Source organism: Pan troglodytes, chromosome 1 (genome assembly GCF_028858775.2).
Source record: "Pan troglodytes isolate AG18354 chromosome 1, NHGRI_mPanTro3-v2.0_pri, whole genome shotgun sequence".
NCBI lineage: Eukaryota > Metazoa > Chordata > Mammalia > Primates > Hominidae > Pan > Pan troglodytes.
In genome coordinates this window covers 65,192,167-65,207,000 of record NC_072398.2, presented here as the reverse complement: position 1 = coordinate 65,207,000, position 14,834 = coordinate 65,192,167, and the positions used below count along the sequence as shown (strand labels likewise).

General features: G+C 40.7%; 1 protein-coding gene across 6 annotated transcripts in view; it reads left to right on the top strand.

Moving 5' to 3' along the window:
- Nucleotides 1–14,834, top strand: part of RGL1 (ral guanine nucleotide dissociation stimulator like 1) — a 291,692-nt gene that overhangs the window by 252,594 nt on the left and 24,264 nt on the right. For all 6 annotated transcript variants that reach the window (XM_016933982.4, XM_016933977.4, XM_016933978.4 and 3 more), the window contains 4 exons: nucleotides 2,675–2,759; nucleotides 8,404–8,493; nucleotides 10,744–10,830; nucleotides 13,159–13,191. In XM_016933982.4, the coding sequence (XP_016789471.1) occupies nucleotides 2,675–2,759; nucleotides 8,404–8,493; nucleotides 10,744–10,830; nucleotides 13,159–13,191 (295 nt within the window). The remainder of the gene's footprint in view (nucleotides 1–2,674; nucleotides 2,760–8,403; nucleotides 8,494–10,743; nucleotides 10,831–13,158; nucleotides 13,192–14,834) is intronic.

Here is a 14,834-nt window from a genome sequence, read left to right as displayed (position 1 = left end):
TCTGTATGGTCTATACCACATGTGGTATAGTCAGTTTCAGTTAGGAGGAGAGGGATGCCAGCTGGCTTCCCAGCCAGGCTGCCGTAGTGGGGCAGAATGGAAGGTCTGGGTCCTCAGTTTCATAATTTTACTCAGAGTTGATCAAGCCCTAAGAGACTGGCATTGTTTGAATTTGCAAGAGCCCCAAGCTGGTAAACCAGAGTTTCATAAATTTATGCTGAAAAATGAGTGCCAGAATCCTCAAGCTTGCTGATAAGCTCATATTCTCGTTCAGGGGATAGTCTACTTGGTGTAAGCCAAATTATTTATTAGGTGATTCTTTGATGGGTAAAAAGAAAAAAATAAAGTGGATGTTTATAATGCCTCATGTTACAGAGCTGTAGAAGCCACAGCTACTTGCACTCCAAAGCTCGTGCTTTGTTTATGACATCAATATTTATCAGTAGAAGAACTAGCAGGCTTTTCAAAGACCAATGCAATTTTCTTGATTATTATTCTTTTTTTAGGTTCTTTCTTCTCTATTTTGAATAATCAAGGTGATTGTGTGTATTAAAGAGAGATTAGTTGGTGCAGATTTTCCTCTGCACATTTCTCCTTAAGAACGATGGGGTCATATAAAATCATTACTTGATAGGCCCTGGTGAAATGCGATGGGAAAATCAGAAGCATGCAGTGTCCCCACCCTTCACACCTCCACTTCACCTCTTCTTTCCCTTACCACCACTCCCCACTCAACTGTAGTATAGTATCAAAAACAAAGGGACAGTCAAGTGTTAAAATGTAGCCTTACTCAATTGATTGCAACCTTGTCTGATTGCCACGAAAGGTAATCCTTTCTTTGATGGTTGAAAAAAGAACACTAAGGAAAGTCACGTAACCAGCCTAAGATTTCTTCCACAGCAAGTTTGAGACTAAAACATGAGCAAAATAAATTAATGGACTTGTATCTTAGTCTCCTTGGCTGCCATATGAAAAGATTTATTCTAGCTGGCTTTTAAAACTATTTTCTAAAGACAAAGGAAAAACCCTCTAAGCTGCATTCTGTGTAACATATGTTTCTGGTTTGTTTCTTAGTTGGTTTGTATGTGTTTTAGCAAGGACACTACAGAAGTGTCACAGTTCCTTAGAGAACACACTTCTATATCAGCTTTACATGTTCTCCATTGTTAAATTCAAGGAACAGGATTAAGATAACTTATTTGGACGTGGTGCATCTATACAGTGGAATATTTTGCAGGCATAAAAGGAGTGTAGTACTGATACATGGTGTAACATGAAGGAACCTTGAAAACATGCTAAATTTAAAAAGCCAGCCACAACAGCTACGTATCATATACTTGGACTTGTATATGAAATGTCCAGAATCAGCAAATCTATGGACACGGAATGTAGATCAGTGGTTACCTAGGGCTGGGACTGGGAGGACGGTAGGGTCCCAGGGTGATAGCTAAAGGGTAGAGGGCTGCTTTTTGGGGTGATAAAATATTCTAAAGTTGATGATGGGGATGACTACACAACTCTGTGAATATACTAAAAAGCATTGGACTGTATACTTCAATGATATGTGGATTATATCTCAATAAAGCTGCTATTGTAAGAAAAAAGTTATCTTATTTGGTTATCACTTTCCCTATAATCCTTGACATTTGTCGCTTTAAGTAGACAAAGGGAATACCTATTTATTTCTCTTCATTTAGGGCCACATATAATTAATTTTGAAATTATTTTCTCCAAATATGAATAGCTTAATGGTTTTCTTTATTATTTAGAGTAATATTACACTCACTATAAAACAGGCTCTTAATAATGGTTTTTTTCATAATAATGAAAATGTTGCATATATAGTGATATTGCCCCTATTAATTCTTTGTCTTCAGAATCATGCACTCATTAACCCTGGAGGGTGTGTAGAGAAAACCATGAGGCTCACAGAGATGTAGTGTCCTGGAAAGGGAGAGGGGCAGAGCAGATGCTTTGCATATGTGGTTTCACTCACTGTCCCAGCAGTCCCATAAAAGCACTGTCATATTTCCCTTGTAGAGGTGAGAACATTGAAGCTCAGGAAAGTTAAGCAGCTTGTCCAGGATCATTCAGAAAGTGAGTGGAGAGATGCAATTGGAACTCACCACCTCTGGTTGCAGAGCCCATCCGGTTCCACCATTCTCTGACTCTGGGAGTAGGAATAGTGGCCTGTGAGCCAGAAAATTTGGCTTCCATACCTACAACCCTCAGCAGTTATTCGTGGAAATTTGGGAAAATCCCTGGTTCTGGCATCGTCATCTCTAAACTTAGGGGCCTGGCCAAGATGACCTCTCAGATCTGTGGGCTCTGTGTGTGTAACAGTTTTTTTTGTTTGTTTGTTTAACTCACTGAGAAGAACATGTCCTAATTGAACAACTTGATGCCCCAATTGAATAATCCTTTTTTATGATTATAATATGCATGGCTAGGGAAATATACCTCTCTCCACAGGGGTGGCCAAGTCCACCTTAAAGGAAATAAAAAGCCATCCCGCATAAAAAAAATCATGGGCCTTATCTGTGCTTACAGTACCCACCAACCCTGAGATCAGCACAGTCCCTCCTTAGACATGAGTCCTGAGGACAGCTGGGCCAAAAGTGTCAGGTTATTCCTAACTCTTCATTGTTAATATTTTCTTAATCCCTTTTCATAGGGACCGAATGCTGATGTTTGAAGAACTTTCAGATATCTTCTCAGACCATAATAACCATTTGACCAGCCGAGAACTACTGATGAAGGTGAGGCTCTTAGTGAGGCTGCTGTGTAGTGCTGTTAATAGCTCTGGAATCCATTCAAGGAAGAGTAGTGTGAGGGCTCCTTAAGTTCCTTCAACTCCAAAGAAAGCCTAAAGTAACTAGAAGGCAAAAATTTTTTTAAATGCAGAATCTAAGAAACTTGGGGCTGAGAAAATTCTAAGTCCAGTTGAGCTCTCTCTTTCTACCTCCCTTAGCTTGCCTGTTATGCAAGCAGATTGTGAAACTTGAGTTCATATGTGTATGTACCTCCTTAACAAGCTACTCTGCAAATACCAAGTGCTGGCAGTTAGGTGGGTGAGAGGCCCTGGAATATTCCTTCTCAGCAAAACATCTAGAATGACAGAGGCCAAGCCTGCCTGCAATTCCACATCCTTTATTTGGACTAAATTGCACAATCTGTCAGTCAGCAGTATTTATTGAACACCAAGTAAGTGCTGACTTCTGAACGACACACTAGGTAAAGATATAGCTTAGTTCATTTTATCTCTCCAGACATTTGTTGAATGCCTAATATTTGTAAAGCTTTGAACCTGCTTCTAGAAATATGAAGATGACTAACACAAACACTGTTTCCTGGAGTTTACCATCTAATTGGGGTATATAGACACTAAACAACAAGAATAAATAGTCAAATAAAGACAACTAACAGGTTGTGAACAACCATCAGAGGGGAACTAGCATAGACCAAATATTATCCTCATAGTCTTTCTATAAAGTAGATTTTATCATCATCATTTTGTAGATAGCCAAGACTCAGAGAGGGTAATAACCTGCCCTAAGGCATACAACCAATAGGTAGTAGAGCTAAAATATGAACGTAATGTGGTGAGGCTCTAAAACCTGTGCTTTTATCACCAAGACATAAAGCTATTTCTTCTGACCTTTTTGGAGTAAGGTGCAGGATGGATCAGATCCAGCTTCATAGAGAAGGTAAATTAGTAGTTCAGTAAATATTGGTTGAGCACCCACTAGGTATTGGGGATAAAACCATATTAAAGGCAGTGTTTGATCTTAAGGGGATTACAGTCTCATGTGGGAGGTAAAACATTTATAAAATAGTGTGATAGGTCCTACCATAGGGGAAAGTCCTGAACTGGGCAATCAAAAGTTGTGATTCTTATCCTTAATCTCCTTTTCTATAAATGGGAGCCAATCAAAGTATTTGGTCTGTTGACTTCATAGAATTGTTTTGAAGATTCACTATGGTAAAATACTTGAAAGTGCTATGCAAATGTAAGTTATTTTTTGTATTTGGTGAGCTATATTCATGTAAAACCAAAGTATGCATAACAAATGAAAATAAATAGAGAATAAGCTGCATATTTGAGCTTAGGGAAGATACTTGGAGTAGGAGTGAAAATCAGGTAGAGGTGGGGTTAGTAAGAAAAGGCATCCAGGTGCTAACCCTTAGGTTAGTCGATCCTATAAGGGCATTTGTTAAGGTCTTCATGACTGTTCCTGTCCTATGTCCTACTTATCCTTCATGTCTCAGTGTAGACTCCTCCTTTTCTGGAAGCCTTCCTTCATTCTCAGGTCTGTGCTCCAGGAGAAGCTGTCATTTCTCTGTCCTGGCACTTATCACTTGCTCTATTGCAATTGCCTGTCTCTCTACTGGTCTGTAGGCCTCTTGCAGGCAGGGGCTGTATGTATCTTTTCACTTTGTATCCCTAATGCCCAACCAGTGCCTGGCATGCAGTAAGTGTTCAGAAGCATTGTTTGGCTGCATGAATTGATGGGTCTTAACATTCACATGACTTTTTAACAATATGCCCACTATTAGCCCTTCTTGGAGTAGGTGATATGAGAAGGGCAGTATGTGCTGATGTCTGACTTTGGATTTGCACTACCTGATTAACTGCACACTAAACAATCATTACTGAGATCGTGTTACTCCCTGCTTCACATGCCCCTGGCTTTGCATACTTTAAATGGAAACCCATCTGGCTGGAAGGAGATGGCTTAGTGGTCTCCCTGTCAGCAGTACGAAGCTAGACTAACTGGAGCCACACATTCAAATCCAAACAGTCCTGAGTCTTCCTTCCAAAGTAGATAAATTGAATACTGTGCAGCTCATTGCCTGGTAGCAGCCTTCTGGCTGAAGGCTTAGAAGTGAAGCTGTATCTAGACATTAAAGATCCCATAAACCTTTCTTAAATGCAGAAGTTACCCCCCGTACTCTAAATTAAATTTCTTATAGATATGACTCAAATTCCAAAGAAATGGAAAACTTGGCTGTGAATTCATGTGGTCTGTGCATTATCATTAATGATAGTGAAATGCTTTGGGCAGTCCATGTATATCTGTAGGTCCTTTTCCAGTCATTTTTGTTAATCATTCTTCATATGAAGTGTCTAATTCTGAGTGTAAATTGTCAGCACATTTTTTTTTTAAATGGAATCACAAGGTACTTAGTTTCTCAAAAGAGTCACTAGGAAAAACTACCGGCCTCTGTTTCTAGTGTTACTCCTGGTTTTATACGGATTTATGGTTGGGTAACAATATAATAGTTTTATTTTATTTTATTTTTTGTAGATATGTAGTCTCACTATTTTTCTCAGGCTGGTCTCAAATTCTTGGACTCTTAGTTTTAAATGACCTAACTTCTCTTCTTCTGGGAAGATGTAACGTGCCACTTATATAATATGGCCCAGGCAACATGATAATTAGCAAAAATCTGTGGTTTTCCTTTTAATTGTTTTAAAAAATGTTTCATTTCCTCTCAAAGACTATCTTAAACCTGCTATGTCCTTATGATTTCTGAAACCTGGGTAATTCTAAGCAGGTGAATTATAGTCTGGAAATTTCAAGACATCAGGGAAGAAAGCAGAATGCCACCAAATCTTGGTTCTCATGATTCTTGGTAAGAATTTTTTCGGTTGACTTTATATAAAGGACTGCTAGAAAGCCCCAGAAATTCAACCCTGATGGAGACGTATGTTCAGTGACACTCCAAAACATGCTAAACTCAAAGTTAGAGCAAGAATCTGTTACAACTGTGACAGTTCTGAGCTATAATTGCTGGTAGCTACTGAGCTTAAGTTAACCAACATTTATGGAGATGGATCCAGAGTCTAGTAGACAAGTTCCATCTAGACCTAGTAGAAGAGGGCCCTCTGAAGCCCAAGAACAGCATGGATGAGGGTAGCTGAACTCTGCTAAAGATGGTTATAAAGAAAAGGTGAGACTTAAGCAAGCCATTTGCACTAAGAGACGGAGAGGGAAGAGAAGGGCAGAGGGGGAGATAAAAGGAGAGAGAGAGGGAGAAGGAGATTGATGGAGGAAGAGGGAGATTTGGCATTTATCCAAACATAGGTGATGATTAAAATCATGAGATTGGATAGTATTTCCAAAGACATGAGTACAGCAAAAAACAAGAGGATAACTTTGACAAGAAGAAGAATCACTAAGAGAATATGAGAACAGCAGAGGAGGCAGGGGGAGAGAATGAGTGATACAGTCACAAAAACCTATGAAAACTTTCAAGAAGGTTCAAGGGATTGGTGTTGTGTGACATTGCAGAGTAGGAGATTTGGGGCTGAGAAAGGAAAAACTGAAACTGCTGGATGTGGCAGGTAAGTGGATTTTCAGTTGACACCTCATTTGGAATAATAGGGACTCGTCGGTCTTTTTAGATCTCTAGCAGGGATGGAATCTCATTCTCATGAAATCATAAAGTCATGGAATCAACAAGTCTTGTAGCTCCCCATCTCAGGCGTTTCTCTCTCCTATCTAATGAGGAGGTTGTCTTAAGTGATCTTTTGAGATCCCTTTCACCTCTGTTATTCTGTGATTCTTAGGAGCCTTTGAACTTTTCAGAAATCCTCTTTAGGAATTTTAGCCATGTCTACAATAACTTATGATACATTATTCCTCTGCCCATAACTGACATACTGGAGGGAGACCAGAAGGACCTACACACTGGAAAGAGGTGGGCACTCTTATTCAAGTCAGACATAATTGATTTCTCACTCTAAGCAAATTCTCAAGAATTTCGGAGGACTCACAACTATCTAGCACAGGAAAGGCGCATATTAGGCTGCTTTCTTTTTTTTAGAGGTGGGGTCTCACTATCTTGCTCAAGTTGGACTTGAACTCCTGGGCTCAAGCGACCCTCCTGCCTCAGCCTTCTGAGTAGCTAGGATTACAGGCGCATGCCGCCATGTCCAGTATAGGCTATTTTCATTCATCCCTGGGAAAAACTATGAATGGGAGATCATTAAATAGTAGCTCTCTTTATTATCATTTGTGATGGGAAGAACTTAAATAGATAATGAGTCACAGTGGGTTCTGTCCCAGTAGTGTACCTGGGACCTGAGTTAAGGCTGAGAGATGGAACATGTTGATGCTCTATCACTATCGGCAAGGCCAAACCACTGAAAAAAACCCTTTTGTGGTTGTACAGTAGTGGAAGGTCACGTGCTGTGGTAATACATAAATCTCAGGAAAAGTGACTAAGGAAAAACTAGTGTAGAAGTTATATACTACTGAATTGTGCAATTTACCCCCCCATTCATGCTGTTCCTGGAAAATGAGAACTTAACAAGACCCCAAAACCGCAAAAGCACTTAATGTTCAGTCAGCAAACTCATGATTACTCATTATATCGAAGAGTTTGTTGTTACAATAGACAGGAGGAGAGAAAGGGTAGCCATGTGTCCTCAGGCACCAGGAGGAAGGATTGATTTGTAAGAGTTCCAAACCTGAGAGGCAATTTAGAAGAACTGACTGGGGGCTGGGGATGTGTGAAAGTTCGACTTTTATGGATTGGTCATGTAGTACAATATTGGACTTCCTCAGAAAACTTCCAGTGCAAAAGTTTCATTTAGCTAAGAAATGCTACAGAAGTAGTCCCTTTCTTTCACAGAATGCTGGCACATCCATTTAAGGCCAAGATCGAGAAATCACAAAATGTACTGAGGAAGTCGATCTTTGTTTTCAGGATATCTGATTACTTTGAGTTTAATTTGGGATCTGTAAAAATGTCTTCATTTATGAGAATTGCCTGGCTTGTATTGATGATTGCTTTCATAACCAAATCAGGTGATCTTCTTACAAAGTAAGGGGAAGGCCAGGTGTGGTGGCTGGCTCATGCCTGTAATCCCAGCACTTGGGGAAGCTGAGGCAGGTGGATGATCTGAGATCAGGAGTTCAAGACCAGCCTGGCCAACATGGCGAAACCCCATCTCTACTAAAAACAAAAAATAAAATAAAATATAAAAATTAGCCAGGTGGTGGCGCATTCCTCTAATCCCAGCTACTCGGGAGGCTGAGGCAGAAGAATCACTTGAACCTGGGAGGCAGAGGTTGCAGTGAGCTGAGATTGCGCCACTGCACTGCAGCCTTCCCAACAGAGTGAGACTTCGTCTCAAAAAAAAAAAAAACAAAGTTGGGGGAAGAACAAGAAAATCCAAGTCCACCAGCCTCATTATAAATAGGCAACTTGCAACAAGCCAGCCAAGTATTTGCATAATATACATCGTGAGAGCCTGCTGGAGGCCTCTTCATTTTGCATGGCGTTCCGAGCGAGAGTTATGCAGGGTTGTGTGCGAGAAACTAGATGCCTCTTTACTTCTTACCATTGTGGCATCCTGTATCAATTCCCTCTGTATGCATTTCTGTTTCTCAGGAAGGAACCTCAAAATTTGCAAACCTGGACAGCAGTGTGAAAGAAAACCAGAAGCGTACCCAGAGGCGGCTGCAGCTCCAGAAGGACATGGTATGTTTGGCCCTCGTCTTCCCTGACAGCTCACAGAGGAGAAGGGCCGTGTGCGTCTGGGCTCCCACATGGCACTGGCACCTTCAGTCAACAGGGCACCCAGGCTTTCAGAAAGGGTCTCCTATTCTCTACCCCATTTGTTCTCAGCAGCCCTGGGAGGTCTATAGGAGAGAGATGATTACCCTCATTCAACTAGTAGGAAGTAAGCACTGGGTGGCAAATCCTGTTTTCTGGCAAAGTTGTTTTCTGAAGGTGAGGGGGAGTCTACAGCAGGTCGACTTCCTCCCTCTTACAGTCTCTTCCGCCCCCTCCTGCACTTAGAAGCTGCTACACCTTGGCCTGAGGGCCTCCTGAGCTTCCTACTGTAGTCAGCTTCTGATACATGGTGACCAGGGAGAAAGAGTGTCTTCTCCACAGGGCCCTGGTCCTTGTACTCAGAGATCTTTTCATTTGTTCTAAACCCTCTAGCCATTGCCCAGCTCTCCTTACTAATCCCAAGGCTAACCAAATCTTTATAGTTTTTCAATATTTAAAGGAGCGTCATGCCTCCCTCCTGAAGACTGAAAGATAGGTATTATCAACTTTAGCTTCATTTTAAACTTCTGACTGTTAGCATAAAGTGTGGAAGACCAGAGGGAGGAGATTAGAGACTGACAAACTCTAAATATTCTGCTTTAAGAGGGTTTTCTCTTTCTTTGGAAAGCTCAACGTAAGTAAGAAATGTTTTTGAATGATAGGACTCTTCTGCAACATGAAGCCTATAAAACATTCACAGTGTTACAAACTTTATTGGTTGTTCAAAGACAAGCTGAAAATAGCTGTTACCAAAAAAATAGATTATTTTAGTACAGGATGAGACCTTGTACACAGAATGGGAAGGACACACTGCAGCTGACAGTGAGTTCCTGAAGGACAAAACCCTCCTTGGTATGAACCTCACAAAGCAGTTCTGGCTGAGGAAGCAGCCAGCCTCATGTCAAGCAGCCTGGCTTTACCCTGTTTGAGGCTTTGTGTTCTGCCAAAATTTCCAGAATTGGCTTGATGAGATTTAGGATAAGGGATCCATGGGGACCGCTTTTTACTTTTCCTTTAGGATGTTTAGTGCCTTGGTGGCTTACTGAAGAAGAGAGATGATTTTAAAGGAGATTTAGTGAAATGAATATAGTGTATCCCTGCAGTTGTAGGTAGAAGTGCCTCCACCTTCATTTCCAACTTTTTATTCTGGAATAAGTTTAGATTTACAGAAAAGCTGCAAAGCTAGAAGTGCAGTTTCCCTCATTGTTAACATCTTCTAAAACCATAGCACATTTGTCAATACTAAGAAACTGACACTGGCATAATACTATTAACTAAAATCTAGACTTTTTTGGATTTCACGAGTTTTCCACTAGTGTCTTCTTATCTGTTCCAGGACCCAATCCAGCATACCAACTGCATTTTGTTGTCTGTCACCCCTGTCTCTTCAGGTCTACGACAGTGTTTTCTTGACTGTTTTTTATGACCTTGGTTGTCTTAAGGGGTCTATCCAGGTATTCTGTAGAATGTTCCACAGTTTGAGGTTGTCTGCTGTTTTCTAGTGATTAGACTGAGCTTCTGGATTTTTAGAAAGAATATCACAAAGTGCCCTTCTCATCACATCACATCAAGGAGTGAATGAATGGTTTCAGCGTGACATCTGGTGTCATGTTGATGGTGACACGAATGATGTTGATCTTTATTACTTGGTTAAGGAAGAGTTTGCCAGGTTCTTCCTCAGAAGTTACTGTTTTTCTCTTTCCCTCCTCTATTATTTGAGAGTTAGTCACCAAGTCTAGCCCAAGGGGTTATATTAATAGTGATGCCCCATGCTTTTGTGGTACATACTTCTCTGTGTACAACAGCCAATGGTGAGGCAATGACTATCCAGTGCCATCCCCAACTACCAGGAATGTCCCCATGCTCTGAAAGAGAACAGACATCCTTCTCACTTGAGCCAAAGCAAAACATAAACCCCACAGTCAACACTTTTGAACAGATGTGTATGATCTCCTGGCTTTGTGGCTTGGTTTTCATGATTTCACAAGTTAGATATTAGATCATGGAGTTTCTATCCTATTTGTTTAGAAATTTAAAAAATGTTATTCATGGAGGTTAGCACCACTGGCCCGCAGTTAGGCCTTGAATACATCCATTTGCTCCAGCTTGAAGATTCCTAAAACCCCTCAACTTTTCAATAACAATAAATACAGTTTTGCTTTGGATGCTCTTCAGGGTGTGATGCAGGGAACTGTGCCCTACCTGGGCACCTTCCTGACTGACCTGACCATGCTTGACACTGCCCTTCAGGACTACATCGAGGTGAGTTCCATGTGGGTGGTGTGATCGGGCCTGCAGCCTTCCCACTGGATACCCTAAAGAGTAGTTAACTTCTCTTAGTATCTTTTGAAGGTCCAAAAGTACATGGCATTGTGCTAGCTGTTAGGAGGAATACAAAGAATAACACCAAAGAGTAACACCAGAAGTGGCTCAAAATCCAGTGGAAGTAATTAATATATCAAAATAAGCAGTGAACGATAGTAATAATAGAAATTCAAACAAATGCATTGAGAGAACATGGGAGATGACAATTATTATTATTTTTTTGAGATGGAGTTTTGCTCTTGTTGTCCAAGCTGGAGTGCAATGGCGCGGTCTTGGCTCACTGCAATCTCTGCCTCTCGGGTTCAAGCAATTCTCCTGCCTCAGCCTCCCAAGTAGCTGGGATTACAGGCATGCACCACCACGCCCGGCTAATTTTTTGTATTTTTAGTAGAAACAGGGTTTCACCATATTAGCCAGGCTAGCCTTGAACTCCTGATCACAGGTGATCCGCCCACCTTGGCCTTCCAAAGTGCTGGGATTACAGGCGTTGAGCCACTGCACCCGGCCCACAATGAACTCTTATGAGGGGTTGTGATGAACAGGGCTTATGAAGGAGTGGGTTTGGGTTTGAATAAGACTTTAAGGCCGGGCGCGATGGCTCATGCCTGTAATCCCAGCACTTTAAGAGGTCAAGGCAGGCGAATCACCTGAGGTCAGTTCAAGACCAGCCTGGCCAACATGGTGAAACCCCGTCTCTACTAAAAATACAAAAATTAGGCTGGGCGTGGTGGCTCACGCCTGTAATCCCAGCACTTTGGGAGGCTGAGACAGGCAGATCATGAGGTCAGGAGTTCGAGACCACCCTGGCCAACATGGTGAAACCCCATCTCTACTAAAAACACAAAAGTCAGCCGGGCATGGTGACACATGCCTGTAGTCCCAGCTACTCAGGAGGTTGAGGCAGAAGAATTGCTTGAACCCGAGAGGCGGAGGTTGCAGTGAGCTGAGATTGCGCCACTGCACTTCAGCCTGGGTGACAGAGCAAGACCCCATCTCAAAAAAAAAGAAAAAGAATAAATAAATAAAAATACAAAAATTAGCCGGTCATGGTGGCAGGTGCCTATAATCCCAACTACTCTGGAGGCTGAGGCAGGAGAATCACTTGAGCTCGGGAGGCAGAGGTTGCAGTGAGCCGAGATCGTGTCATTGCACGATCTAGGTGCCAGCCTAGGTGCCAGAGTGAGACTCGGTCTCAAACAAAAACAAATGAACAAACAAACAAAAAACCCCACAAGACTTTAATGTTGAGTAGGACTACTTGGTGGGGTAGAGAGTTAGTCAAATTTGTGATTTTTCAAATATGCTTTTCTTTTTGTATTGCTGCCTGCTGTGGGGTATTTTTCTCTCTCTCTGTCTCTCTCTCTCTCTGTCCCCTTGTCCCTCTTTCTCTCTGTTCCCCCTCTCTCTACCCCTACTCCCTTCATCCCCCATCTTCTCTGAAAGGGAAAATACATGAAAACTCAGATAAACAACTTGTTAGTAGCAGCAATAAAATATTAAGTGAAGAAGAAATTTCAAATTTGAAATGAAATTGAAAGATTGCTTGCATATTTCAGTATATACTACCCCCTTGTTATCATATGCAACCAGCCTGCTTTTATTGTATCTTAATTAGAAGAAGTAGAAGTTACTTTGCATAGATCTACCTACCTTTGGATTTGCCACAGTGTTGTGGACACATTTATTCATTTTGCATCTCCTGACTTCTATGTCTCTTCACATCCTCTTTCTCAGCTTATCTCAGGAAACACCCATCAGTGTTGGGGAATTCTGGGGAGTAACCAAAGATTTAGAAGTTAAATTCAGCCTACTGAGAATAGGAGCTGAGGGGATGAAGAATTGAAACTTAACTTTTCATGATGCTATGGAGAAATGACTTCCCTTTTGATAAACCGTATGAGTCAATGACCATCTGTTTTAGTTGCTTTTGGTAAGGGAAAAAAGTGTAATGGAATATTTACTCAAGCTTTTATCTTTACTGGTTCTGCAAGTGTCTTTGGATCCTGATTTGTAATTATTTATCATTACTATTTTAGTTGGTTTCAGACATTTCAAGAGAAGGCTTTCTGCTTATCCTGCCTTATAATAATAATTTTTTTAAAAGCAAAACAGGACTCTCTTCTTCCACAGTAGTCGTAATTATAGGATCATTGATAATTGTGACTTTATCACCCCTTTGATCTATTTTAATGTGACCTACAACAACATATGGCTGTGTTTTAAAGTAGCTTGGTTGCTCACTCTTTTTATTAAAATTTATTTTAGGGTGGACTGATAAACTTTGAGAAAAGGAGAAGGGTAAGTAGAGTTGTTGGCTGTGTTTCCTTTGTCTGAGCATGAAAAAAATGAAAGAAATGGGGACTTAAGTTTTTTTGTAGAGGCAGAAAAAAATGAGTTAGCACCTACTGAACGTTTATCATATACCATTTTGCTTGGCATGCTCCTATACATTATCCCCCACTAGCCTTATGAGGTAGGTTTTATCATCCTCAATTCAAAGGTGAGGAAGCTAGGACTCAAGAGATTAAATTACTGGACGAGAATCTCTTGGTGGCAAAGCCAGGGTTCTCATCCTGTCCTGATGCCCCAAAGCCCACACTTCTTCCCTGCCCACTCCTTATCTCCTTTACAATTAGCTTCAGCAATAGCAGGCTTGCCACTTAATTAATAACAATGTATTTTATACTTGAAGATTACTAAGAGTAGACTTTAAGTATTCTCATCACAAATAAATATGTGAAGTAATGCATATGTTAGTTAGCCTGATTTAGCCATTCCACGGTATATACATGTTTCAGAACATCATGTTGCACACCATAAATACAAACAATTTTTTAATTTGCCAATTAAAATAAAAACCAGGTTTACCCTATTAAGGATAAGGGGTTTCTGATGAGTAAATGACATAGAAGAGTTAATAAAGATGGTAAACTCTCGTGGGTCTACTCGAGAGAGGAAAGGAAATGGTCTTCGTCTTCGGTGTAGGTAGTTATTCTTTCCCTTTCATGTCAGCATAGGAAGGTGTGCTCAACATCAATTTCAGTCTTTCTGTGGATAGCACAGTTCTGAACTGTGCTATTCAAGATAAAACAGTCTTGAAATTTTTCTGTGATTTTCATATTCAAATGGCATATTTAAATAGATATTTAAAAGACCCAAAGGAAAATGAGTGAGCAAAATAATAACTTCACCCTGTAGTACTCTCGTTATTTTTCAGTACTTTCACATTCCACAAATATTGACTGTCTACCTAACATGGGGGGGGGTTTGGGAATTACAGCAGAGAAAGAACAGAGCTGCCTGCCCTCATAAAGTTCACTATCCAGGAGAGAGGTAGACAAATAAATAGGCAGTTATAATACAACCTGAAAAGGGTTTGTGAGCAGAAGTAGTGGGTGTTAGAGAAGTATATAGGTGGGGTATCTATCTCCAACTTGTAGGGCCAGAGAAACTTCCAGGAGAAAATGACGTTGAAGTTAAAACCAAAAAGGCATAGAGGAGCTAAACCAAGCTGGGCTTATCAGAACAAGATACTAACCTGGACAAATGTAAATTTTTTGTCCCATATAGACGATACTTTTTTCTTTAGCATGATGGTAAATATTCCTTGAGGATACTGAGACCAAGGGCCGAGGTCACTGGATGGCAAGTTGAGACTTGGAGAATCTACCAGTTCTTGAGTTACTTCTGTCATGTCCTGTAATGATAATAAATTCAGTTATTGCCCCCTCAGTTCCCCTCTCTGTCATTTAACTTCAGAATAACCGTGGTTGGTAATCTCTTTCCTTTTTAGACTAGGATATTAAACTTCTGGAAAGTTTGACTGTAAAACCTAAACCTAAAGCTTATACCCATTGCTGACTTAAATTTTTTTTATTGAAACATCCAAATAAGTATAAATAATTTTCAACATAATTATGTACTTGCCTCTCTGTGAGTTT